Source organism: Anguilla anguilla, chromosome 15 (genome assembly GCF_013347855.1).
Source record: "Anguilla anguilla isolate fAngAng1 chromosome 15, fAngAng1.pri, whole genome shotgun sequence".
Lineage (NCBI taxonomy): Eukaryota > Metazoa > Chordata > Actinopteri > Anguilliformes > Anguillidae > Anguilla > Anguilla anguilla.
In genome coordinates, this window is record NC_049215.1 from 10,722,714 (window position 1) to 10,749,702 (window position 26,989).

General features: G+C 41.0%; 1 protein-coding gene and 1 long non-coding RNA gene across 3 annotated transcripts; one reads left to right on the forward strand and one right to left on the reverse strand.

The window, feature by feature from the left end:
- The first annotated feature begins 508 nt into the window (after positions 1-508).
- On the forward strand, positions 509-1,882 carry LOC118214572. Its single transcript, XR_004762646.1, has 3 exons — positions 509-859; positions 1,608-1,671; positions 1,815-1,882. It is a non-coding gene; the product is annotated as an uncharacterized LOC118214572 (long non-coding RNA).
- Positions 1,883-7,718: 5,836 nt separating this feature from the next.
- LOC118214571 (solute carrier family 40 member 1-like) lies at positions 7,719-25,144 on the reverse strand. Of its 2 annotated transcripts, XM_035394648.1 has the most exons (8): positions 24,662-25,136; positions 24,483-24,550; positions 17,429-17,588; positions 16,703-16,818; positions 12,260-12,386; positions 11,292-11,537; positions 10,522-11,163; positions 7,719-10,077 (listed from the first exon to the last, which is right to left on the reverse strand). In XM_035394648.1, the coding sequence occupies exons 1-8, from the start codon at positions 24,690-24,692 to the stop codon at positions 9,764-9,766; spliced, it is 1,704 nt and encodes a 567-aa protein (XP_035250539.1). In that variant the 5' UTR covers positions 24,693-25,136; the 3' UTR covers positions 7,719-9,763. The 2 variants fall into 2 exon arrangements, with proteins under 2 accessions (XP_035250539.1, XP_035250540.1); XM_035394649.1 differs by lacking the exons at positions 16,703-16,818; positions 17,429-17,588 and having other exon boundaries at positions 24,662-25,144.
- Positions 25,145-26,989: the final 1,845 nt, after the last annotated feature.

The following is a 26,989-nucleotide window of genomic DNA, read 5'->3' on the forward strand; positions in this document are numbered from 1 at the left end:
ACGAAGTTACGAGAAACAGCCTCTACTGTTGAGGGCAAAAGAGCAATTGCTGCCCATGAATTCAGTATAGAAAACCAACGTCACTGAACTACCAAAGAAAACGTCAGCGGTCCATTTTTTATTTTAGTTTTTCATTATATGTAGCAGTTTGTGAAACAATGGCTGTTTCCTTCCAGAAGTATTGGGAAATATTTATTAATATGTACATAATCTATTACATATGTTTACAATCTGCTTTTCATATGAAATGTAACATTCATTCATAGAGTTTAAGAATACCAACAGGGAAGTTTTATTTTGCCTTCAAAAGTCTGATATCCCCCATTTACACAGCACAGGCTTACTTCACATGCTTAGCTTTGCTGAAGGTGCGCTTACCTGTGTAATTAAATATGCATGTCTATGGCGCCAATGAGCAGCTCTCATAGGAATCATCGGAAACGGTGTCAGCGTAAATACTGTTGCCGGTACAAAACCTGTTTCTTTTCGCTTCCGGTAAACCCCTATCACATGATTTAAACTTCGGTAGGCCTACATTGTTTTGAACATCTGTACGTACAGTTATACTCTTCCACTCTTTTGTAGCTGTTCGCACTTAGCTAAATGAATTTCTCCTTGCTAACTAGCTTTCTGCAGTTCACTTGCTTTAGCTGTTTAGATTACAGTGCTTTAGGCTGCAGGCTAATAATCTGGTAAAACTGTCCAACCCAGATGCTATGTGAAGAACCGCATAGTTACACATGTTTAGCGTTGTTTCAAAAACGGGGTCAATACAAATGACACCAGCTCCCGAACTGGACTGAAAGCGGAAGGCAACAGGTTTTGTACCCGCAACAGTCTTTGCACTTACTGTACACCGGTAAGTGGAAGCTGTATTTAGTTCTTGTATATCTCGATGGTTTAAGCCATCTAGACCACAGATTGTCAAAAGAACTGGAGCAGATATCCGAATATGTGGAACTGGCCCAGCGACATCCCACGTAACTCACTTTCACGCAGCCCGCATAGAGAAATGAATTGTTCTACTGTTATAACACTACTGGGTAATTGAGTGAAATCTTTGGGTTTATGCCTGAGAATGTAAGATGCTTGTAGCAGGAATCTCTCAAACTTTCCTGGCACCAATCAAGGTTGAGCGTGTTTGGACGGCTCCCCTAATATTCATCAAACCTACGGACCACATTGTATGTGACGTGATCCTACAACCGCCTCTACTGGTTGGGCTGTGGTGTAGCATTCCACATTGACTGGAATGGGATTTCTCAACCCTCTCTCCCAGCTGTCCAATTATAAGGCTGTTGTCATCATTGATAGGAGCAAATGGATAACACCTAAGATTATGAAAATGGTTCTTATAAAACTGACCTGCCTTGTTTTCTTTTGTAAAGGTTCATGCATTGGGGTATATGTGTACAGGAATGTGCACAGCCTAAATGCCTAAATACACAGCAATAACATAACTTGTCATCGTCCTCAATCAGATAAGCCACTTTTTTGTAATTAAGTCACGTAGTCTCACTGGACTGATGGTATCTAAGATCCGTATCTGATGCAAATGGGTGAAGTGATGATTCAGTTGCTTGCGTTTCCGTCCCTCTCCCCTGCAGGTTCATTCTTGCTCAGTAGATGGCGCGGTTACACTTTAAGAATTCACTGACTATTCTCATCAAGGTAATGTATGATTTTTGAGCTTCATTCTTTGCTGATTTTCCAACTTACCAGAGGGTTGCTTTGTGACATGTTGTAATTGCTTTAACGCTTTGCAGTTATTGAGTTCAGAGATTTTTTGTGAGATAATGTTTGTGTCTGTCCAGCATGAATAAAAGAGGCCTGTTGGTGTAGTCAATATGATCCACCTGGCAGCACAGCACCTGCCTGGGAGGTACTTATATTTATTACATAAATATAATTCTTTGTTGTTACACAACAGTAATAATTTGCAGTATTCAGATGTTTTGTTACATTTTTGTCACTGACTTGACGTTTATGCAAAATCTTGATTGTTTGCCTAACCCTTTTACAATGAATATACTCTTGTTGTGTATGTTACGGTAACAAAGAGAAACCATATCAACAGGCTTCATCTGTTTGCTAACATCAGTCCTGCTGCTGGGTCTAGTTGTTTTGGAATTCATATTTGGCGTTCTCCCAAACAGTTCTTCCACACAAGGACAACCTAAATCACACCTTCTCTACATCGTGTCTTCCATCATTAAGATTCAATAAACCTGTGACATGCATTTAAGTAAAGGTTGGATGAAAAAATATTTCTGTTTTCCATTCAAACAATTAACCAGTACGGTTAATCATTTGTGTTCCTTAACCCTCCTGTTATGTTGCGGGTCAAATTGACCCTTTTTAAAGTTTGAAAATCTAGGAAAAATACTTAAAATTATTTTTTCAGTATGAAACTTCTTCTACTGGCCTTAATTAGTGTAATCAACATTCTAAATGAAAATGGTTCATTTCATGTATTTGCAAACCCCCCCCTGTATGTTTATATCACTGGGAACATTTTTGCTGTACCTAAAAAATGAACAGAACAGGAGGGTTAAAATGGTAAGCCATTATTGCATTTGTGAAAGTTCCCCAGTTGCGTTCTTCAGAAAGCAAGACATCGAGGTAACTTTGCTGTTGTAATATACTCAGACGAATTATGAGATTTAATGTAGGAGTAGAGAGTATTGGTATTGGTTTAAAAAAAAATAGAATTAAAAAGTAGTGGTGTTTTCCATGGTAGTTTTAATACAGTAAAATACATGCTTATAAATGGTATGTTTTTGACTGGATTTAATTCTCTGCAGCTGGTGAACATAGCTGCACTGTCTGACCTTCAAACAGCTTGTGGCTGTGATGTTTATATTATTTATATTGGATGCCATATAGAGACAAGCGGGAGGCAAGATTGTATACTTGGTGGGATATATATTAATTGAAGGGATAGTTCACTCTGGAGTTTTTTTTAATCAGTTTAGTGTATGTTTTTTTTTTTTTTTTATTGGGCCAGGCAGTTTTCATGTGTGATGGAGGATGTTGAAGTTTCTTGAAGTGCACCCCCTGATGACACCACTTCATATGCTGCTTTGGAATATCCTGAACTGTGTGTTCTTACTTTAAACTATATTCCTTTGGATCCCTTGATACTCACCACTGTAAAGCAGTAATATATAAAAACTCCAGAAAGTTAACTAAAGCTTTGAAAGATGTAAGTATTTACAGATTTACAGATAATTTAAAGTGGCATATTGACTATAGGGAAAAATCGATAGTGGACTGACCCTTGATTCCTGCTGGGATAGGATCAATGATGCCTATCATTTCCTACATTCACTGGGTACACAGTGAACTGCTTAATGTTAATTCAATCCTGAAAGTGTTTTAAGCCACAAGGGATAAAAAACATTTACTCTTTCAGGGTAAAGTGCTCTCTGTCAAAGCTAGTTTAATGCTAAACATTTAGCTGTTTGTTATGCATTTTGACTGAACCAAAAATCACTCTTTGAAATGGAGTGAGTTATTGTTAGAGACAGAATATTTAAACAGCATTTGTAGGAATGACTCTTTCTTGTGGTTGTTTGTCACTAGATCAAGGTGATTCCTGTACCCAATATGCTTTCAATATCTTCCTATAACCTGGCAATTCATTTTTGTCCCCTGTAGCAAGGTGAGTCTCTGGTATTAAACTCAAGGACCAAAGATTCTATTATGCTGAAACCTACAATACACGACACATTCAGTAAAAAATAAAATAAGCAATATTTTAAACAATATGCCACTTAAGAATAAAAGATTATTTTGACATTACATTATCATATTAAGTGAAATATTATGGCTCATTTTTTATTCTTTCTAATATACATATATATATATATATATATATAGTGTTCTACCTCTGCCTGGCGTAGTTCTTTGTCAGTAACAATTACAAATGTAGACAGGTATCCAAAGAAAGAATCCATTGAATTCAGTTCTAAGTAACTGGTCTTGTAACCTAAAGGCCACAGGTTCAATGTTCGGGTAGGACACTGCAGTTGTACCCTTGAGCAAGTTACTTAACCTGCATTGCTTCAGGCAATATATATCCAGCTGTATAAATGGATGCAATGTAAATGCTATGTAAATAAAATTTGTGTAAGTTGCTCTGGAAAATGCCTGTTAAATGCCTGTAATGTAATGTAATGTACAGTAATGTAATAATTTTTGCCAGACAGGAACTTATGCATACCAAGACGACCCCCCCCCCCCACCCCCACCCCTCCCTCCTCAACCAAATGACAAATCTGGGACAGTGCAAAAAACTAGGGCAACTGCTCTTTTATTCTGTACAACAACACAGGCCACTGTGTAACGTCTGCTCTGACAGTTACAGCTCTATCTCAAGCTAATCATTTTGGATGCTCTGTCAAATTGCTGTCATAAAACCCAGTATTGTCCATAAAGCATAAAACTCTGTGAACTTCACTGACCTTCAGGCTTACTGTGCTGGGAAAGCCAAGCCCCACGGGCTTATGGCGATGACCGCACACCCTCTCGCCCTGTGCTTGGGAACATTTGTACGGTTTATGAGGTCCGAAACGCTGTGTTTGGTGGGGTGGCCACACTGCAGCCCACGGGCCAAGCTTTCCCCAGTCAGAAGATGCTTCACGTGTAGCTTTAGCGAACTGACCTGGGTGCCTGGTTGACCAGCAGGGGTCACCAGAGAGAGCGAAGAAACATAGTACCCTGCCAGCCGACTGAATCCCACCCCCCCTGCTCAACACGATCGCCGATTGGGCGGGGTCCCTGCAGGACAGCTGGTCACAGTCGCTCTGGCAAGGTCCTACAAACAAAGACCAAGGGGCTCACCCATGCACTCAAATGTTGCACTAACATGTATTAGCTGGGAAATTCAGGAACTGTTTTATACTTGGAGTTTTTTGGAAGGACTTTTTAGGAAGAAAGACATTTAGAAACATGCAAAAACAAGTCGTACTGTTCTCCTTTGTATGTGCTTGAAATGAATCCGAAGCTATTCTAATCTAGGGTTAAAGACATTAAAAGCATTACAAGGGTATTAATGTGTTCTTTTATGTAAAGTTCTTACAGGATTGCCTCAGAAGACTGCAAAACTGTTTTGTGTACACAGTGGTTTCTGTTTTCACCTTCAGACTACAGCTAAAGAATGACAAGAACAACATGGAAACTTCTAATCTTGCCTTTGTACGCATATGTTAAGAAAGCAGAACTGTGTTTGAAGGTAAAATCTCAAAGTGTTTGCATGAATTGACATTTTCAAGTGTCATGTTTAAAGGTCAGCATTATGGATCAAACAATAACCAGGTTTTCCACTATGAAAATTTAATAATATAAATTTTTAATGACTTTTTTTGGATGAAATTAAAAAACATTTTTTTGGCTAATCTGTGAAATATATCAGTTAAAAAGAGAGTCAGTCAATGATCAACTGATGTAAAGGGTATATGTGCTAGAAAGTGTCTGAAACTAAATAATTTGAATTTCTTTTGTTTTGCTTTCATTGATTAAAAATGATCTGTAGATTTTGTTAGCTTCCGCACCTGTTCAGTTTTAAGACCTAAATCCTCCTAAGTCATGTGATCATGTACATAAACTGATTAAATCAACATTTGTCACTTTGAACAACTTAAGAACAGTTAAAAACAAGAATTGCTTTTTTTTCACAAACACAGTTTAACAAGTTTAGCAATCAGTAAAACTAACTTTCCTAACTTGAATTGGTAGAGAAACACCTGGCATTTATTTGTAAGTAAAAGTTAAGGACAGATGTTAATTGTAGACAGACTGCTATCTCTGACATTGCAGTCAGATTCATTGTACTGGGCATGAGATATGTTGTAGCTTGTGCATTTTTATGTTTAGCTAAAAAAAAAAAAAAAGCAGAATTAGTGATTATGAAAAATAGTTACATTACCAGAGAAATCTGGTCTTTCATGGATTCAGAATTTCTATATCACGCGAGTGGTGGTGTAGCAGTCTGCTCAGGGAACTGGGCTCGTAACTCAGTTCAAAGGTTTTAATCTCAGGTGAGGCAGTGTTGATGTACTTTTGAACAAGGTGCATCAACTGAATTACTTGATTGCATCAACTGAATTACCACAATTACTTCAGTAAATATCCGGCTGTATAAATGCATGGTATGTAAAAAAAAAGAATAAGCCATGTAAGGTCACTGTGGATAAGAGTCACTGATACATTCCTGAATATACAAAAAGATTTCTGAATATAAAAATTAAAAAACGTAAAGAAACATTTAAAATCTTACACTTGTGAGTTGTTCTCATACCCAAATGGGACCCCGTCTCTCCAGAGTTTGAGAAACAGTTAAAGCTTCCCAGTTTAAAGCATGCCCTGACCCTTGTCTACACTGCTGCCAACAGGACAGCCCCCATCTACTTGCAGGACATGACTCAATTCTACGTGCCTGCTCGACCACTCTGCTCTGCGGCAGCAGGGCGCCTTGTAACCCCTCCCACCCGCCCAAAGGAATCACAGAGCTTCTCCACCCTAGCTCCCCAGTGGTGGAACGAACTCCCCGTCCCTCTCCGAACCTCCCCCTCACTACCGCCGTGGCCTGAAGACTCATCTCTTCAGACTATACCTAGACTAACCACCACCACGCTGTATATTTCACTCTAAATCCCCCCCCCCCCCTTTTTTTCATGACACTTGTTACATGTTGCCCCATCCCAGCACTTTTTGGTAATTTTTATTTGTCCTAATACTGTAGCTTATTCTTCTGCCTAGTTGGCTTTGCAGAGGTTAGGTCTGAATAGTGTTCACTGTGTGAACTAAACTGTGTTCTTGGCTAGAAATAGCTGTACAAAATAAATATTGTACCTTACTGAACCTGTGTTAAGCAGTTGTCTATGACCATGAAATGCACTTTTTGTACGTCGCTTTGGATAAAAGCGTCTGCCAAATAAATGTAATGTAATGTAATGTGGATTGCAGCCATGTGTAAAATGTAATTGATCCGTATCTTTGAGAGATGCTAAATGTTAGATTAATGGGAGCAATTCTGTAAACTGCTTTATGGTAGCAGGAGACATACCGTGAATGAATCTTTATGAGTATTTTTATGAATGGCTACAGGTCAGCTGTTGATATGAAATGAGAAGCAGTGTTTAAAGATTAAATGGAAGGGCTCACTCATACCGCATGACTTCCAATCTTCTCACCCAAGTCTACATCTTGGAGCTTCTATAAAAAGCAGCTGAGCTGTTGCGAAAGAGTTGCTTATCTTTTTCGTGCACTGTGTCAGCAATGCTGTTGTCAAGTAGACATTGGCCTTTTCCTCTAACCGCTCTTGCCCTCTGTCATTTTCCGAATGAGGACATTTCATAATCCGTATGATTTACAAAAAAAATTTTTTTTCGAAATGTTTCTAGATCCGCTCTGGCGCAACCCCACCTGACCGTTAACGTCAGAGAATCGCGTCACGTGCACGGAGGTCAGCGTACGAGATCCTTCGCCCTCGCCACTGGGCCAAACCGGGTCGATTTGTTACTCTCCCACGAGATAACAGCGAGCCGAGCCGGAAAGTCGGGTTTCAGAGCAGGGCCTCAGCAAACTGCCATCTGGCTCGGTGTAAGAACATGACCTTCAAGTGCCCTTGAAACACACAGCTGGACAAAAGCCAGAGGGGAAGAAGTGCCCCCCGCCCCCAACAGAAAGGACGCATTCACACACCGACGCACAGACTGGCTGAATTATGTGGTTTATTTTGAAGAACACGCCCCATGGCGCACACAGAATAACTAATGACCCAACTGCAACTCTGCCATCGTTAAGGAGGCCCGATTGCCACAATTAACCTTAACACAATTAACAAAAGCCTGCTCATAGAACTTAACATATAAAAATCATGCAAATGAATGCTCAGTATAAAATTATTATGTATATGTATATATTTATATATAACTGTTTCAAGGAAAAAACTATTTAAAATGTACAAAACTACCTTTGATATAATGTCATTTTATAGTTCCTGCCAAAGTATTGCCTCTTGTTCTGTTTAATTTCACAGTTTAAGATAATATGTAAAAAAAAAAAAAAAACATTTCAAAGGAAACAAAATAAGTACACAAAAGCATAAAAACATTTTAAAAGACAAATAGGAAATATATATATAATTTGTTACATACATACATATAAAAACAAACGTGTCTGGAGCACCAAAAGGCACATTGTGCTGAAAGATTTGTACATTTGGTGCTCTTTTCTACCAGCCAACATAATGAGGTTCCTACACTTGCCAGATATTTCTCGGGGAACAAAACAAGGCATCTGATTTGAGTGGCTTTAGTGCAGAAATCGGCTCAGGTCTACACAGTGATTCTTTAACTCCCACCATGTTGATAACACCTTCCCTACCCGCCCATGGCATGTGCCTGAGGCATATTTCCCGTTTACTCCCTGTGATGCCGGCTGGCACCACCTGTAGCTTTTTATTCAGAAAATGGCGCACCTCACCAAAGATACAATGCAGATTTTCAGGCAGTATGTACGACTGTCAAGCAAATGTGCATGTGCAGCAAGCAAACACTATTAGTGACAAAAGTGTTAGCGGTGTTAGGTTCTGGAATGAGCCAAACTCAACTAAACTCATAAATGCATATTAGAATATCAAGAATGGGTCAGAGACTGAGTTCCAGCTCTGTCTTTGTATAGTCAGTAGTCTGTTAAGGATTCCGCTAAGCTAAGCTAAGCTACCCACAGCCTCTGAAAGAGCAAGGTTAACTTCAGGACACATGCACTGTGTTGATCTGTTCCTGGGTAACAGGTGACTTTGTTGTGACCTCAGTGTGCTGCAGGAAGCTACTTATTCCCTCAGGGTCACCATTTTAAATCCCATAGCAACAGAAGCATGACGTGGGGGAAAGTGTGCCATGAAGAGGCCATAGATTTAATTAACTATGTAACACAGTGCCACAGAACGGCCCTGTACAAGACTGTCACTTACAGTACATCAGGCAGGTAAGAACTGCACACGTGCAGAGAACCAACCGTTACGTTTGAATGAAAACTTCAGCTTTGGTCATATTGCACCCATGTTAAATGGAGTTTGTTTTGATAGAACATACAGTGATTGAAATATAATCAAAAGTAGGATTGTTGTCATTTAAAATCGTTTCATGTTAAGGGCTTCTAAGAACCAATTTAAAAATGGCACACTGGTTTATCATGTATATATTACAATCAAAAACGGGGTCAGGAAGATTGAAGATACAAAGCATGATTCCTTAAATCAACTCTTACAGAGTACATTTTACGCTAAGTACCTTTAACCATAGATCACTCAAGCTTCATGAACTTTTTTTTTTACTGTACAAGGCTTTACTATCTAGTTAGGATTTTTCTCCTCCATTTGAAGCTTCCAAGCCCCTATTGACTACAGTACAAAGTTTAACTCAGTACTCAAAGGCCAAAGGGAAGAGACTGACAGAAAAAAAATTGTGTGTAAAAACCGGGTTTCCCCCCCCCCCCCCCAACACGGCATCAAGGCCAGCCGGCTATCAGCGCCCAAGAGAGACGCTTGCTTCACCTGTACTGTGTGATACAGCCCTACAGGCTAAAGGACAGTGCGGTGTACACTGACCCAACAAAGCGTGCAAGGTTAAATGTAGCTCGGTAGCCATACAAGCAAAAGCACGCTAACACAATATGAGCTATGATATCAGATCTTGGCAGGAACTCGTGGGTACACAAGAGATAGGAACGCAAGAGGCAATGCCCTGGTACGGAGTTACACCGCCGGGGGAAGCGGGGCGTCCTCCTTCCTATTTTTGGGGTCAGGCGAGCAGCACAGGAAGAGCCGGCTTCCCAAGCTCTTGTAGGCGAACCTGAAGTACATCATGTGACCCATGGCGACAAATGAGACGGAGAGAATGACGAGCAGGCCGAAAGCCTCCGGGTTGGGCGCCAGGATGACCATGATGAAGTGCAGCAGGTCCAGGAGGTAGTTCATGGAGTTCTGGACGCCGTTAATGATGCCTCTCTCAGACTCGATCACGTTTTCCTGGATTAGCTGAGTCACGCTTAAGTCGAAGGACCAAAGACCTGGAACACAAGGACAAATTAAGTACGACAGTTTCCATGGATAAATATTTATCACCTCATAATTATGAGTGATAAGAGACAATTATTATAGTACTAAACACTCATGGCTAGCCATAAGCCATCAGAAGATAAGGACAGACAAGGTTAATAACAGCGGTAATGTATGCCATGGGCAGCAGATTTTGACACACTATGTCAAAACACGAGGCTCAGAGTGAGGCACTTAACCCATAAACACCTTTTTTTCGACCCCTTGAACGCCACCACCACATACAATCATAAAGTTCCTTTTCCCAGTACCTTCACAGGAAAGAGTCTGCGGAGTTGTGTGTTCGTCAGCTGTGTAACCAGCCGATTAACTGATCGATTAAGCGCAGATTAACGAGGGAAGCCAGCAGGTCGTGCGGTTGTCCACCGTCAGGGTCGGCGGTCTTTGACGCTTACCGACTCTAGCAGCAATGACCCCGGAGAAAAGGAGGCCCACGGACCAGTAGTTAGCGGCGGTGGAGGTGGGGGCGGTGGGGGCGGTGGTGGCGTTGGTGGCGTTGGTGGAGAGGGCGCCCGGCAGGGTCGAGTGCCCCTCGGCCAGGGAACCGTCCCCCCCCATCAGTTGGCTGACGACTTCGTGGAAGGGCGAGACGCTGAGGTCGAAGGGGCTCCCGGGCGCGAAGACGGACAGGATGCAGAGCAGGAGGCAGGAGAGCTGGGCCGCGCCCGAGAGGAAGCCCGTCCGGATCAGGCCGCACCTCTTCCTGAACCACGTGAAGGCCACCGTGCCGCAGATCCCCGACACGGCCGAGGCGCCCATCAGCAGGCTGAGCACCGAGCCGTTCACGCCCTGCGTGTAGGCGTAGCCCGTGGTGATGCAGTCGAATCCAAGCACGGTCATGTACAGGAAGGCCAGGCCCATGCCCGCCAAGAAGATGGGCTGCCGGTAGTAGGCCACCCAGCCGTCCCGGACGGTGCGGAAGGGCTCGGTCAGCTGGTGGCAGCGCCCCCCGGCCTCTTCCCGCGAACCCGCCGTCGCCTGCTCCACCTCGGTCATCAGCTGGGAGCCTTCGCCCGGCTTCTCGCCGTCCTCTGGGTCTGAAATCAACAAGAGAAAGGCGTTACAGAGACACACTGAGGCCGTGTAATCAAGCACACAGATAACCAACGCACGCAAGCTTTCTTCTTATCTCTGGTCACTGGTTTACGGAGCTTGGGTGGTGCACCTTTCTGGCCGTTGAGCTGGACCAGCTCCTGGGCCTCGGCCTTCTGGCCGGCCTTGACGGCCAGGGCGGGGGTCTTCTGGTACACCTTCCAGAGCAGGCAGTACTCCAGGCACATGGAGCAGAGGTTCCAGCCCGAGATGAAGCCACAGCCGATGAAGTGGGAGCCGAAGGCCATGATCTGGCCCACCAGCATGGGCGCCAGGATGTTGGTCAGCTGGTCGATGATCCTCACCGTGGCGTTCATGTCTGTCAGAGAGACCGAGACACTGTTAAATGCCAGCCTGTTCGCAGGAGATGGAGAACGCATACATGTAAATACATGTGATATAAGGGAAGGCTAATTCATTGTACTTCCAGGATGGTCTAGGTCCCATTTGTGCTGCTTATTGTAGTATCAATGATCACTGTGCCTGTCCAGTATGAAAAGCAGTGTGGGAAAAAAATATTCCTTAAAAAATAAGAACTACAGGCAAGTTTACTTACGCATCATTAAGAAAATATTACAGCACTTACGGAAATTGAATACACCGCAACATACTGATATAAAACATCATCAAGATCAGAAAAAAATTGTCCTATCTTATCCAAATATATAACATTACATGGGTAAATACTCAAATGACTAATATAGTATATGCCCATATATATTTGCTGTTACATATATTTAAAATATTTTGCAATAATTCCATATATGCAATATATTGCAGTGCATTCAATTTGTGTACAAGTCCATATCCAGGTCAAGAAACTGACACCGTTGTACTTCATGAATGATAAATGCATTCTATAAAAATGATGGCGTGCGTGTTTTGTAGTATTATTGCATTTTATGGCTCCCCATTACCTGAGCTATGAGAGGAGTTATAAAAGGTAAAATAACAGAAACATTTCCTGTGGAGTTCACACCAGGTGTGCTGCAGACATAAAGGACCTCTACACTCGGATGGGTTTCCATGGCGACCCCTTACCTGCCAGCTTGCTCCGGTCCTCCCCTGCCACCACTACGATCCAGTCTCTCTGAATGGCGATGGAGGTGGCCGTGCTCGCCAGGTTTGCGATGTTGGCGATGGTGATGACCATGATGTAACAGGAAGTCTGTCAATCGTAAAGAAAAGGACGTTTGTGAGAAACCTGAAAAGACAGCTGTTTGAGTACAGGTCCTGTGTTTGAGTACAAGCCCTGTGTTTGAGTACAGCTCCTGCATTTGAGTACAAGCCCTGTGTTTGAGTACACGTTCTGTGTTTGAGTACAGGCCCCGTGTTTGAGTACACGTTCTGTGTTTGAGTACAGATCCTGTGTTTGAGTACAGGTCCTGCATTTGAGTACAAGCCCTGTTTTTGAGTACAGGTCCTGCGTTTGAGTACAGGCTCCACACTTTTACTCTCCATTTATGGCCAAGTAATGTGTCTCATTGCAGCTTGTTACCCGAGATATTCAGTGTATATTACAACAACAACAACAACAACAAAAACTACACAAATAAGCAAATGTTTTATGTTCTGAAATATTTCCTCATGAGTGCAGTACTGACAGAATGCATCTTCAAGATGGCGAGATGGAGAGATGCAGTTTAAGTAGCTCTGCATTTTTTCGAACAAATTGCGCTAACAACAGAGCAAAACCGCTTACCACTACACCATCACACGCGGAAATACCGAAATATCAACAACACAAACGTTAATGGAAAACAGTCCATAATGCCACCCAAACCAAAACCGAAAAAAAGATGGAGAGGAAGGCCACACAGAAGCCCCGGACTCGCCCGAGAGACATTCCTGCAAAGAGAATGCAAACCAAATGCAAGTTCTACAGGCCATTAAAACCCCTCGCCTAGAACTTTCTGCAGTGAAGCCGGAAAACAGACTCGCATTGAAGAGGTAACCGCGGCCCTGAGAGAGGAAATTCTACGATTGGAAACCGATATCAACCGTAAGCTGGAAACTATTCAGGCAACCTCACTCGCCCACAGCGAGACCATCCAAGAGCTAGAGGTAGCGGCTACAGCTAGCTCCGACGCTACGGACGAGTTGAAAGTCGAAGTGGAGCGCATCTCCGGCTTGGTGTCAAAATTATCAGAAAACTGTCTATATCTGGAGGAACGTTCAAAGCGTCAAAACTTGAGAATAGCCGGAGTGAAGGAAGGTGTAGAACACGGGAGTTTACAACTAAACTACTCAAAGATACACTCGCACTGGACGAGAAGCCTCTGCTTGACCGAGCACACAGGGCGCTGAGAACACGACCAGACGACAACGCTCCACCACGACATCTGATCCTGCGGGTACATCACTTTGGACTCTTGTACCCGGCGTGTACCCAAGTATGCATGGGAGGATGAGTTGGGTCAACAAATCTCAGATGATTTATGGGATGAAAGCCTACAATATATTCATACTTGCTCTATAAATGCCAGACACTGCCTGATACAGTTTAAAGTGCTGCACAGGTTTTAATATTCAAAATCTAAACTGCATAAAATATTCTCCAATGTTTCCCCTCTCTGCAACAAATGTCAGCTTCAAGAAGCCACTTTAACACACAGCTTTGTACTTTGCCCCAAAATAGAAAGCTTTTGGACCAGAGTATTCTGCATCCTCTCCAATATACTGAAAATCTCACTGGAGCCAGATTCAAAACTGATTATATTGGGAAATGCGGAGGCACTTAGAAAATTGACTGCATCTGAACAACACCTTGTCTCCTACGGGCTAATAGCAGCAAAAAAACTAAAATACTTAATAAATACTTATATACTTAAATTCTGGAAAAAAGATGAAGTTCCTCCAGTGAAGCTGTGGATAACAGAATTAACCGACACATTACACATAGAGAGAATTAGATTTATCTTGAAAGATAAATTGAAACAGTTTTTAAAAATATGGTCACCATTTATTTCCTTTCTGGAACAACATCCAAATTGAACACAAACTCAAAAGTTACAAGTAGTGCTGGGCGGGCGGGTGGATGGGTGGTTTGACGGGTACATTCCCCCTTTTTCCTGTCTCTTTGTCTTCCTTTTCTCTCTCTCCTGTTTATTTTATGCTATTTTTGTAAAATAATGTAAAAATTGAAGCAGTTCTCTATCCTGTATAAAGGTCAAGATTTTTGCACAAATGCTTCCAATAAAAATATTTTAAACAGAATGCATCTTCAAAACAGCTGCAAAGAATATATTCCTTTCAACTCTTTCATGCTGTTTAGTGTCAAGTTTGGCTTGGCTGGCTCCCTTCAAGCCCGATGTCAGCCAGTTCATTTGATTCATTATCTTATTTCTAGTGGAAAACCTCCCTCAAAAATAGTGCAGTTACAATGACTTGAATTTTTATACAGCAGGATAGCATACATTTTAATTTCCATTTTATAAACCGATGGTTCCCAAACCTTTCAGGCCCAAGGCACCCCTGTAAATAATTTCCATTTCCGCAGCACCGCAAAATGACGTACACAGTTTTCAACACCTTTTACCGTCTTTGACAGATCGATTAAAAGAAAATATCAGTGTGTCTCCCAAATTCATAGTGGTATTAATCAAAGCCTTTTTAGTTATTTAATTGGTCATAGGGAGGTCGGTCAGCCAATCAGAGGGGCCCCCTTGAAACCTCAATCATCATTAAATATCGTTTTCAACCGAAGGAAAAAATATCGAAACCCCAAACCCCTCTGGTGTGGAGACACGTCAGAAAAATTGAAGGACGATGAACAAGCACAGATGAAAGGTATGATCACTTTAAAAAGCGGTATTAAAGTAACCAAAAACAATTTAGTCACTGTTGTTCTCTGCTTTGTTACATTAAGCATGCCCACATTCACGATATAGATATATGATTGTGTACTCAACATTTTGCGGTATGGACACATAAATATCCAATATTATGTGATAGTAACACAATGACTTTGCCAATGTATTTTGTATGAGGCAGAGCGGTCGTGGTGATGACAAAATAAATCTGGTTGATTTTAGGCAGGAAATTTCGCTTTCAGTATTGGATGTGTGGAAAGGAGGTGCATGTAAGCTCACAGCCATCACCACTATGATGGATCATATCATTAAAATTACTTATCATTTGTAGAGTTAAGAGCGGCCAGACCATGGTCAAAGTATATACAACCAGTAGAAATCTTCACACAATGTAAGCACAGTCTCCTATAATGTAAACTGGGCCTTTCAAACAGACCATGTTATGAATAATAGAACCAGCAGGGGCTAGATGAGGTGAATACCTGTCTCATGTAAGAAAGGGGAGATGAAAACTCATTTTTAAGAAAGAAAGGGGGCTTGGAAATAATGGTGTAAAATCTAGGCAGAAAGTGAGAAACAATGGTGTATGGGAAAGAGTCAAGTAAAATGATGTAAGCATGTGGGAAGTACCAAGTTTAAGCTCCACAACAGGAGGAGCTAACAAAATAGGATAAAAGGAAGTGTTCGGCCACAGGGGATTTCAGTGTGTTTTGTTTGTCTTTGTGAGTGTCTTGTGGAGTGCTTGTTTGTATTTGATATGCGCAGATCAGCCCGGGTTCTTGCATGTAATCTTTTGAATCACCTGCAATAAATCCAATTGCATCAGACTCTGTGAAGTGTATATTTTGAAGAAGCATTCAACAGTGTGAGGAGAACACCCACAGATGCTGTTTTAAATCTAGAGCTGGGATTTTTCTTTGTCCAGATACGATACTGGTCAAACTATTTTTCTTTTATACCAATACAGGTACAATTATAATTGATTTTGGAAATAGTTAAACTACTGTATAATAATAAAATAGTTAAAACTGAAGTACAGACAATGAGCTTTCAATTATCCATGACGTTTGTACAGCAAGCACAGCACATGAGTTGATCTATAGACCAAGTCAGCTTGCTAGCTAGTATACAAACAGCAATTGTTGCCATCAAATTAAGTAGCCAATTAACAGTGGCAGTACTTAATTTACTTAAGACAATGTAGGGAAGACCTATATTAAAATAGATGTAGATAGAATTACATCCATGTAATTATCCTTATGGGTATTACACTGTCATAATACATGGCTATGTCATTATGCTTACACAAATAATTTATTGCACTGACAAAGCATTCAAAGTATTATTTGACCAACTAATGAAATATGTAACAATAATAATCCCCAAAAGCATAGGGACGGCGCTGCTTACAAATTTTCCATTATAAATTGAAATCTGAGTCTTATCATAACTTTTTCATTTTTAACAAAGGCTAACTCAAATCTTGAGGGGACCCCTGGAAGAATCTCACGGCACCCGCTTTTGAAAAACGCTGGTCTAAACTGTGCAGCCTGTCCAGTCTTAGTTCATATAAGTTGTTAATGCTTCACTCCTAACTAATTTAATCACGTTCCAACAAGTTATCTGTAAAATAAATAAATACACACATAATAATATTAAGTATAGTACTCACAAGCAACCACCCATCGAAGAGTTCTTTGAGCGGTGTCTTAAATCGGAAAACCACCATAAACAGAATTCCACAGAGAATCACAGAACAGTTCTGGACGATCAATGAGGTTTGTGCAACTGTACAAAAACAGAAAAACCATAAAAACATAGAAAGGTCCAAAAAGAGACAGTTAAGTGCATATAAGGAAAAATAACCCCTGCGACTATGGGGGCTCCTGTGTGCCACCTTCTAGACCCCGTCACCTCATTATAATATCGTGGCCCGAATGTGCCACATTCTCAAATATAATATTGGAGCAAGAAAACAGGAAATAGAAGGAGGAAAATACTAAATTGAAATACAATGAATAAATGTATTTGACGTAATGAATAGTTTAAAAAGTGGTTAAATTAATAAATACAAAAAATAAAATAATAAATCTGTGATTTGTGAGCAAAATACTAAATATAACAAATTAAGTTCAGAGAAAATATATATAAATAATTTAACTATATTTATTTGTGTCCATTTAATTATGTGAACGTAGATTTTACTATTTGAGAAGGTGGCACACAGGGGCCCCCATAGTGACATGTCAGTTACAACGAATTTATAAGGGCATGTACAACGTAAGATTATTTAATAACTAAAACCATTCAAATGATAATAAACACAGGAGTGTACTTTTAATCATAATTCAAGTGTAATTACAGGGTGTGTATGAAAGGGACATTAAGCCTTACAAACCTTTAAGCCTGGGGTTTTTGTCCACCCAGTCACCAATAATGGCTCCTAGCAGCAGGACAGAGCCCGCCACTACTAGTCCGTATACGGCAGTCAGCAGTAGGCTGTTACCGTACAACTCCACCAGAAACACAGCGACTGCAAAATTCCACATACGGTCTCCCTGCACGACAAATGCATCAAATATTTCACAGTTAAAACAATTATATGTAAGTGCATGCGTTTCATTTCGGCTTCAGATACACCTGCTGTTTTCTTAAATATTTAGGTTATGTCAGGTAAATTCGGACATCAGGTAAAGTGGGACATATAAGCTTTGAGGCACTGTGCTCTTTAAATATTAGCAGCCAATCACTGAAAACGTCTTTCAATTGTTGCTACAACACTACTTAACATAAAACAATCGTTTTGATTGGGCTGTAGTAACCAGGAAGTGTGTGGCAAAACCTTGAAGGACGTCAGGTCAGGCCAATTGCTCGGTAAGCGCTGTGACATATCGAATTTCACTTTTGCATAATAAGGGTGCTAACCCAAAAACAGACTATTTAACAATCTGCAGAGCTGTATTATGATGAAGTGTTTTATAAAGTCTTTATGAAGTCTGAATACACATTGTTTTTTCGTGAATAAGCATTTGAAGCACTGTCCCATTTTACCAAAAGGTGTTTGGTAAAATGGTACAAACATTTCAGCTAAATTGCGACACCTTTTAAGTGTTAATAGTTGCAATAAGATTGCGATTTGATCAGTTATGCTGTAATACCCTGTTATTATAGGCATTTTCTTGTATTATCTTGACCTGGTCACACATTTTGCCTCGCACAGATACACAATACTCCCCACAACCCCCATGAAACCTAGGCTAATGTAGGCTATGCTCCCACACAAGCACTGTCACACAGGTTAAGGTTAACAATATGAATCTAGGGAGTAGGGACTAAGATGCTCTGTATCACCCGTGTGTGTGTGTGTGTGTGTGTGTGTGTGTGTGTGTGTCTGTACCTGGGGGACACACTAACATGGTCGTGCGCACACACACTCACTCTCTCTCTCACACACACACACACACATAGGAGAGAGGGAGTATAGTTAGATAGGGAATGCAGTTGAATATAACATGAATAAGCTGTTATAGATAACAGTTGATCAGAGTTTATTCGTTCATGCTAGCTCTGTTCACTAATTGAACAGTTTAGTAGCCTAGGTCAATATTGCTGAATGGTGTCTTTTGATGTCCGGCACATAAATCAGTGATTTGTCATGTTAATTTCACATTAAAATGAGTATGAAATGGTTTCTTATATTGGGCAGTGTTTGTATTCATAAAAAACATTACATGGGCCTCTAGATACATTTTCTAGATTTTTTACAGTTTGGTATAAGTAGATGCATGCTGTTAATTGTAATTATTTTTGTATTCATACAACACCTGATTCCCTATTTTACTCTGGTCAGCCCTTCTATAAGGTATGATTTACTATGTTCAATTGTACTATGTACTATGTTCAAATAAAAAAAATATTTGAACTGAAAATTTACCTTTACCTTACCACCTGTCCCATTTTACCTGAACATGTCATCAACGTGAGAGAAGGGGTCTTGGTGTGTTTGAAGGTCTGTAGTTTCTAAACAAGTATACTTTACAACATAATTTAAAAACAGAAATATTGCAGAGATCCGTGACTACTTATAAAAACATCATTGGAGTGAGTAACCAGCTTTTTTGATGGTCTCCTGGTAATTCTACCAAAGAGTGTCCCAGATGACCTGATTCCACCCGCCTACTTTGCTATTCTTTAAAATGTTTCAGTAATGTGCTTGACTGGGACAAATGCACAATATAAGTGAACTGGCTATCTTCCAATCCAAAGAGAAGCTGTATAGCACATTTGCAGTTTTATCGGCCACTTAAAGGTCGCATTTACACTGCAGGTCTTGATGCCCAGTTCGGATTTTTTGCCTATATCCGATTTTTTGACCACCTGCTTTCATCTACTTTTAAAAGTGACCCATATCCAATACCTGTGTTTACACTTGCTTAGCACTTGAAACAACCCGCATGCGTACACGACGGTTTGGTTCCCGAAGCGGAAGTAAACCATAGATTTAGATCTATGAAGTAAACATTCAGCCGGCACTTCCGCTATTTGCAATGGCCGCAAACGAGACCGAAATATTCATCCAAGCTATTGCTTTAATAGAAAATGAAAATAAGGATGAGAAATTTGTAGTAGGAATGAAGGTGGATGTTAAGCCCGGGTCTGGATGGGAAGCAAATGCTGTTTTTAATGACGTCCATGAAATAGGGAGATTAGTGAAGAAGGAGATTAGGGAAGTTAGGGCAGTGAGGGTAACCGGGGGGGAATTATAAGCATTGAGTGCCAGTCAAAAAGATGGAGGGATAAAGCACTTAAAGCTAAAATATTTGGTTTGACAAAAGTTGTCTGTTTTTTAATGAGGTAAAGGGTGCTATGGAAAGGGGTGATCAGTGGGGTCCCGGTATCGCTATGCTGACTGTTTCTTGGAGGTGGAGGGAGAATTGGGGGCGAGGCGAATGAAAAGTTATCGGGAGGGTAAAGAACAAGAAAGTGGCTCAATATTGTGAGAATTTGAAGGAGAACTACCGGAGAGGATTTATTTAGACTATGTTAGTTACAGGGTGAGGGCATATGAAAGGGTTCCACTGAGGTGTTACTGGTGTCAGGATTATGAACACGTGGCAGCAGTTTGAAGGAAAAGGGATCACAGGTGTAGAAGGTGTGGGAAAGATGGATGTCCGAATGAGGATTGCACAATGTCTAAAGACCAGGCAATATGTTTTCACTGTGGGGGAAATCATGAGGCAGGAGCAAAGCAGTGCGAAAGAAGGAAGAGGGAAAGCGAGGTGGAAAGAACAAGAGTGCAGAATAAAATAACATATGCAGAAGCAACGAAGAGAGTGAGGGCAGAAACGGGAGCTGTGAGGAAGGAACAGGATAGAACTGAAACAGAAGGAAAAGATCAAGTGAGATGTGACAGAGAAATGATGTATATGGATAGAAGAAGGTTCTTAGCATTTATAGCGATGGTGATCAATTGTGCTAGTGAAATAGAATCAGAGAGGATCAAGATGGTGGTGGACACAGCGAAAGAGATTTTGGGATTTTTATATCTAAATTATGCAAAATTCCAAAAATTCCCGAGCTTAACTTCCCTTACAAAATTTCCGGAAATTTACCAGAAATATTCCGACCCTTTGCAACCCTAGACATGATATACAAATACAGTATGGATCATTGCTATTGACGTACAATTATATAACTGAAAACCTTAACCTGGATTTGCATAGTCATGCCATGATCACATATTTCTCTTCAGTATGAGAGCTGTAATTATATATTTTCTGATATTTTCATGACCCCAGAGCACAGAGGTTAAGCGGGGCTAGAATGTCGGTGGTGTGCATTCGGTCAATTAAAGGGTCGATGGAGGTGCCTGGCAAAATGTCTCGATGTAGACTTATCATTGGTCCCTACAATCACTCTACATAATATATGCGAGGCATACAGTGAGGATCTCAATGCAGCTGGACCTCCTGACATACCAGCAGAGGCCGTTTTCCCGTTGGGTGTTGCAGACACCCAACCATTAAGAATCAGGGAGGCACTGGCCCAACATTTTGCTGAACAGCACTGAAATATGGTGGCACAAGTAATCGTATATAGGCTACTGTAGGCTAAAAATGTAATGGCGTTGGCAAACGTAAATGCCAGTTTATAGTTTTATATTTGAAGCATTTTATTTAGACACAGTATATAGGATTTTTGCTGAGTACAGTAACGTTACTATTTTTTGCATTGTGGTGTACAATGAACTGAAAGTGCATTAATTGTATAATAATAAAGTCAAGTCCACATTCTTCATGCTGAATATTTATTTATTTAAACTGTATTCAATGACTTGAATGGAACAGATCTTGAACCCATGACGAATACAAAAAACTAACTGAAAAGCAACACAAGAAGCACAAACACTAGGGTGCATGCTTTGTGCTTGCAGTTTCCTGGGTTTGATTCAAGACTGTTGTATAAACACCCGACAAGAAGACTAGGCTAAGATAACTCCTCTAGTTAACAGGAGAAAACTCAAATGCATGTAGGCCACTAACACCTTCCAGTGTTCCCACTTAATGTAAAAAATCTAGGCTATTCTGAACTTTAAATTGCCTGAATATTAATTAAAAAAATTTTTTTTAAAGGTGATAGAGGTCATATCGCCCACCCATACCTACAAGGTGTACAACAGTACAATGTTAACATGAGAAAACAGGGCTCACCTTAAATGTAGCCAACATAAACTACTGCCTGAATATTAATCCTGAACAATATTGAATTAGGCAGGTGAAAAAATGGGGGCGGGGGGGGGGGGTGATTATACCTATCATCTTGTTATCAGTATAATTGGACTAGTCATCCTCAAATGGCGGCTGGGGGCTGCTTGGCTTTGGCTGGGCAGGAATGATTGGCTGAGAGTGGATGTGGGCCTGGTGAGAGGGTGAAGGTTGGGTATCATGGTGAAAGGGAGGAAGGAGGTGTGTATGATCCTCTTGAATGAATGGAGGGTGTGAATGGTGAGAGGGACCAGCAGAAGCATAATCCTGGTAAAAGGGAGGAAGAGGGTGGGCATCATTTGGAATGGGGAGTGTGTGATCCTGGTGAAAGGGTGGAGGGCGGACATGATCCTGGTGAAAGGGTGGAGCGCGGGCATAATCTTGACCAAACAGAGGAGGGTGGACATGATCCGGGTATGAGCTTGACTGGGTGGTATGGCCCAGGTGAAGGAGTGGCATCTCAGGTTGGTGAGATCGTCTTCCTGCAAGGAACTGTGTAAACAGGGTCATCATCCTTAACTCATGGGCGTGCTGGGCTGATTGCAATTTAAGCTGAAGCTTGGTGTCATCCATCTGGGAGAGGGATTCTTTAATCTTCTGGCCAAACACCTCCACTGTGGATTCCATTTTGTTTTTCCGCTTCCTGCGTGTTGTAGATGCACCTGTAGAAAGACATAATTAATTTCTATACATAGTGAGCAATTTGCTTATGATTTACTTTATTACTTTTGTTTATGGATTACTTTACTGTGCACCCCTATCATTCTAGCTGTCTTGTTCTATTAACAATTTTGTGTGAAAGGATGTACAATACCTTGAACGACTGAAATAACTATTTGTAAAAAGGACATAATATTTTCTGAAGAACAATGACTACTACAACATTTTGAAATCTTACCGGTTCCACTACGCTCCTGTTGGTGTGTGCCAGGTGTTGGTGTTCAGGCCCTTGAAGTCGCCTCTTTGGTGCTCACACTGGATGAGGCGGTTGTCTCACTAGATGAGGTGGTCTCTGGTGTGTCAGGAAGCTCATCTGGTTAAAGGCAAATGTTGTCTTGTAACATAAAAAGTGACTGATATGAACTAAAGATATTCAAAATGACCCTCAACAAGTAGGACTAACATTATTGAACTATACAGGCTATAATAACAAAAACAAATTTGTAATATAGCCTGTTGAATTTCCGTAGCATATTACTTACTATTGTAGCCATCACCAAATTAGAAATTGCTTTACGTTACCCAGCCACGTTCGGTTAGGTATGAGATGTCATCATGCTTAGTAATGATGATAGCTAGGCTAGCTAGCTAGCTGGTAACACCCAGAGACTGTAGAAAATAACACCAGTACATCCTTGTTTCTAAACAAATAGGCTAACACTGACGTTATTGATAATATCACATCACTTTTTTCCAATTTGGCGATGGCTAAACGTTAGTCTAGATAATATGCCAGCTAATTTAGCTAATGTCAGCAATAACTTTAGTTCTTCCTTACCAGTAATGTTATCACACTCCGTGTCTTCCCCGTCCACTGTCACTGACGATGCTTGCTTCTTGTCGATAACTATCTAGTATCTCAGTTGGTCGGCAGCTTGGTTTGTCACCTAAAATGACTTCCATTTGGTCGTAGAAGGGACATGTAGCACGACCACTGCCACTCTTGCTGTTTTGGTCTTTGACCGAGGCTACTTGTATTTCGATTTTAAGGTCTTGATTTTGCGCTGACACTGTAGCCACGAGCGTTTAAATCCTCGCTTCTCCTATCGTGACTGAAATTTCTTCATAAACGGATTTGTTTCGGTACAAACCATTTATTTTAGCCTGCACCAACTCTTCGCCCCAAAGGCTTAAAAGACAGGTAACCTCGGCAGGTGTCCACTGGATTCAGCCGTCGTCCTCTATTTTACTTTCGCCGTTTTATTTCAGCGGAGAGTAGCCAGTTGTGCATGTGAAAGTAACATCGTACATCATTAAAATGCGTAAAAGTATAAAATCGTCGCTTGTTCAATGACGTGCGAATCGCAATGACCGAGAATATCCGATATGTCCGCTTAGATGACAGTCGCATTGACAGATATCCGATTCATATCAGATATTATTTCCGCATATGATTGAGGCCGGAGGATCTGAGAATATCTGATTCCATGTGCCTTTTTCCTGCTTACACGTCCATAATACTTATCCGATCTGTGCCAAATGTGAGCAAAAAATCGGAATTGGGTCATTTTTACCTGGCAGTGTAAAGGCGACCAAAATGTAGCCAGGCCACGACAAACACAGAATGCGTACTGGCAGAAAGAATGTTCTTTGTTAATTGGCCAACTGAGCTGTTTGAAAGCCAATGGGGAAAAGAACCACCGATGAGTGATTTCCATGTGAAAACATCTGATGCTGCAGCTTTTATTGTATAGTATAACAGATATAATGTCAAAATATCTTAAGAAGCAATAAGACAGGAAAATATGAGAATGTTAGCTTTACATCGGAAACCTTGTTTGACGTGCGTGTGTTGTTTATAAATTGCTGAAGAAAGCTAAAACGGTCATAGCCTACCTATTTCCTTCAATAGACAACTGTTTAACAGTGGACATTTCAAACAAAAATAAATACGTTAAAAACACGTGTCAGAACCTTGCTTGCAATAAATGTATTCAATATAAAGGAGTGTGTATTTGTTTTACTCACCCACGTTGAAAAACCATGCCCAAGGTAAATAAGAAACTTCGCCGAAGTAAAAAAATCACAAAAAGAACCTGCAAATGTATAGAGATTACTGTTCGATAGTCTAGCTTTTCTTCAGTGCATGCAGCTAGCACTGTCTAATGTCATGTATTGAAACCACATCATTGAAATACAGTGCCTACCACCACATTTCTTGGATCTTGAGTTTTCCATCGTATTGATCGCTGTATTTAGTAGTAGGCTTTTTTCACTTCGTTCCGTAGTAGTATCACCCCACTGAAAATACGTATTAGACTATCTATTTGCAAATAATTCTAAATAGCTGTTTTTCTCCTCTCCAAACTTAGCTATCACTGTAGCTGAAGTTGGAAAGATATATTTTATATGAAACTACTTTTAAAAAACTAGTGTTAATGCAAGCCGAAACCGCCCGACGGTCCGACCTGTTTGTTTCTGTCGGCCAATATTTGTTTCCTAAGATGAATCTAGGAATTTAATGAATAATTCATGAAGAATGATCCAATAGAGCAGAGCGCAACGCGTCATACTCTGAAAACCACGCCCACCGGAGGGGAAAACAATCGGCGCCACAATAATAGAATAGGTTTTTCGGTTCGGCAGCTTATAAAAACTTAGTTCTGGGTTCTTTACCCAGTTGGCAATGCATCCCACCACACACCAGCTTTTAGGTATTTTTATGTTGTTTGCTAGCAGACGAAAGTGACAAGGAGGCACCTTCACGTGATGAATTGTTTTCCCCTCCGGTGTGGGCGGGACTTCATTGCGACTCTATCACAAAGGCCAAACCAATCCTGTGATCCGCTTGCTTGCAAATGTTTAAAAAAACATGACGGTGATAATAATGTAATCGCTGGTGTTAAGATTAGAAACATATTTGTTAGAAACAAATTTACCACGCAGTTCTCAATTTTAGGGAGTCATGTTAGCCATTAACCATAGACCGTATAAAAATATAGACGAGTGATCATGACGTCACGCACTGATTTGTTATGGTTGGGCTGCATTCACACCAGATCAGGCAATGCGGCAAAACGGCAGTCTTCCCATTCATTTGAATGGGGGTTGTGCGTTCAGGCTGCGGCAGTGGGGACTGGATGGGGTACCGAAAAAAACGCAGCTGCCTATGGCAAGAAAGTTGAACCAGAATCGACTTTTGCCTGAACGCAACCCAACTTCACGCTGCAGTGGCCAATCACGTAAAACTTGTTTAAATTACCATGCAGCAGTCCGCTGTTTTACCGAGCAATTGCCAGACAAATTACTGACGCGATTAATTTCCTAAGATTTGATTTTATGATCGTCATCATGATTTGACAGTACCGGGTAACGGGACGAGTACCGAAACAATAATTACTAGCTTATGCTCACTGGCGCATGAAGCCCAAACTAGGGCGCAGCCACATTGCCCGTTGCAACATATTTTTTACAGTCTCTGGTTGCAACCAACGCAAGCGCAGTGGCGCGAAAGACAAGTCCACGACTACAGGAAAATCCACCCCGACTACCTTACATGGTAATTAGACACGCCCACGTCTGGACAGCAATCGTGGCCTTGCAACCACAGAACCGTACTGTCATAACATTTCAAAAAAGTTAATTGTGCAAGATACGTTTAGTGTTACGATATTTACATAGAAAATTAGATCACTAGCTAACTAGTTATATAGACAGATAGATAACAGAACTCTAGATAGCTAGACAGATGTATCACGAGATAAATAGCTAGCAAGTTAGCTACATAGACAGATAGATCGATAGCAAGACGGTAAGCTTGCTCCCCCTAGCTAAGCAAATCCCGCTAGTTTGTCTTCTTAAAGAAGCTTCAATACTGCTTACAAATCTGATCTCACCAACAACATATACAAATTATAAAAGACGAGACTTTATGAGAATCAGCTGAAACATAGGACCTGGTTTATCTGAAAATGTCTCAAGTGTATTAACTGAAAGAACTGGAGCGAAGCTTCCTTAGAACAGAGGTTAGTACAGTTGAACGTAGCACACAACATTTTTGGACCTTGGACTTTTAAATGGTGAGATCGTATGTAGCTAGCTAATCGGAATAAAACGACACAGCATCACACCTGCCGCTGAAGCACTCTGCCTGGCTGAGATCCTTTTTGCAACCAGGCGTTGCAGTTCATGCAGTAGCCACCAAGCGGCCAAAACCAGACTTCGTTTTTGAAGCTCATTTCCTGGTCTTGTTGTTCCTGGTTTCTCACTAGCGCCACTGCGGTTGGCTCCAGTATAGGTGTTTCCATATCCGATTTCCATGTACGTCTACGGTACAAATGCGGTCAAAATACAAAGTCAATAATTTTTTCTCACAAGAACAAATAGTCACAGTATGTGTATTTTATTCGTCTTATGACTGTCCATGGGTCGATTTCATGATTTATTGTGTCATTTGGGCACTGTTATAATATTTGTTGTGGACCAATGAGGTACAGTTTGCGTCACTTCCTGATTACTGTGGACCACTAAATAAG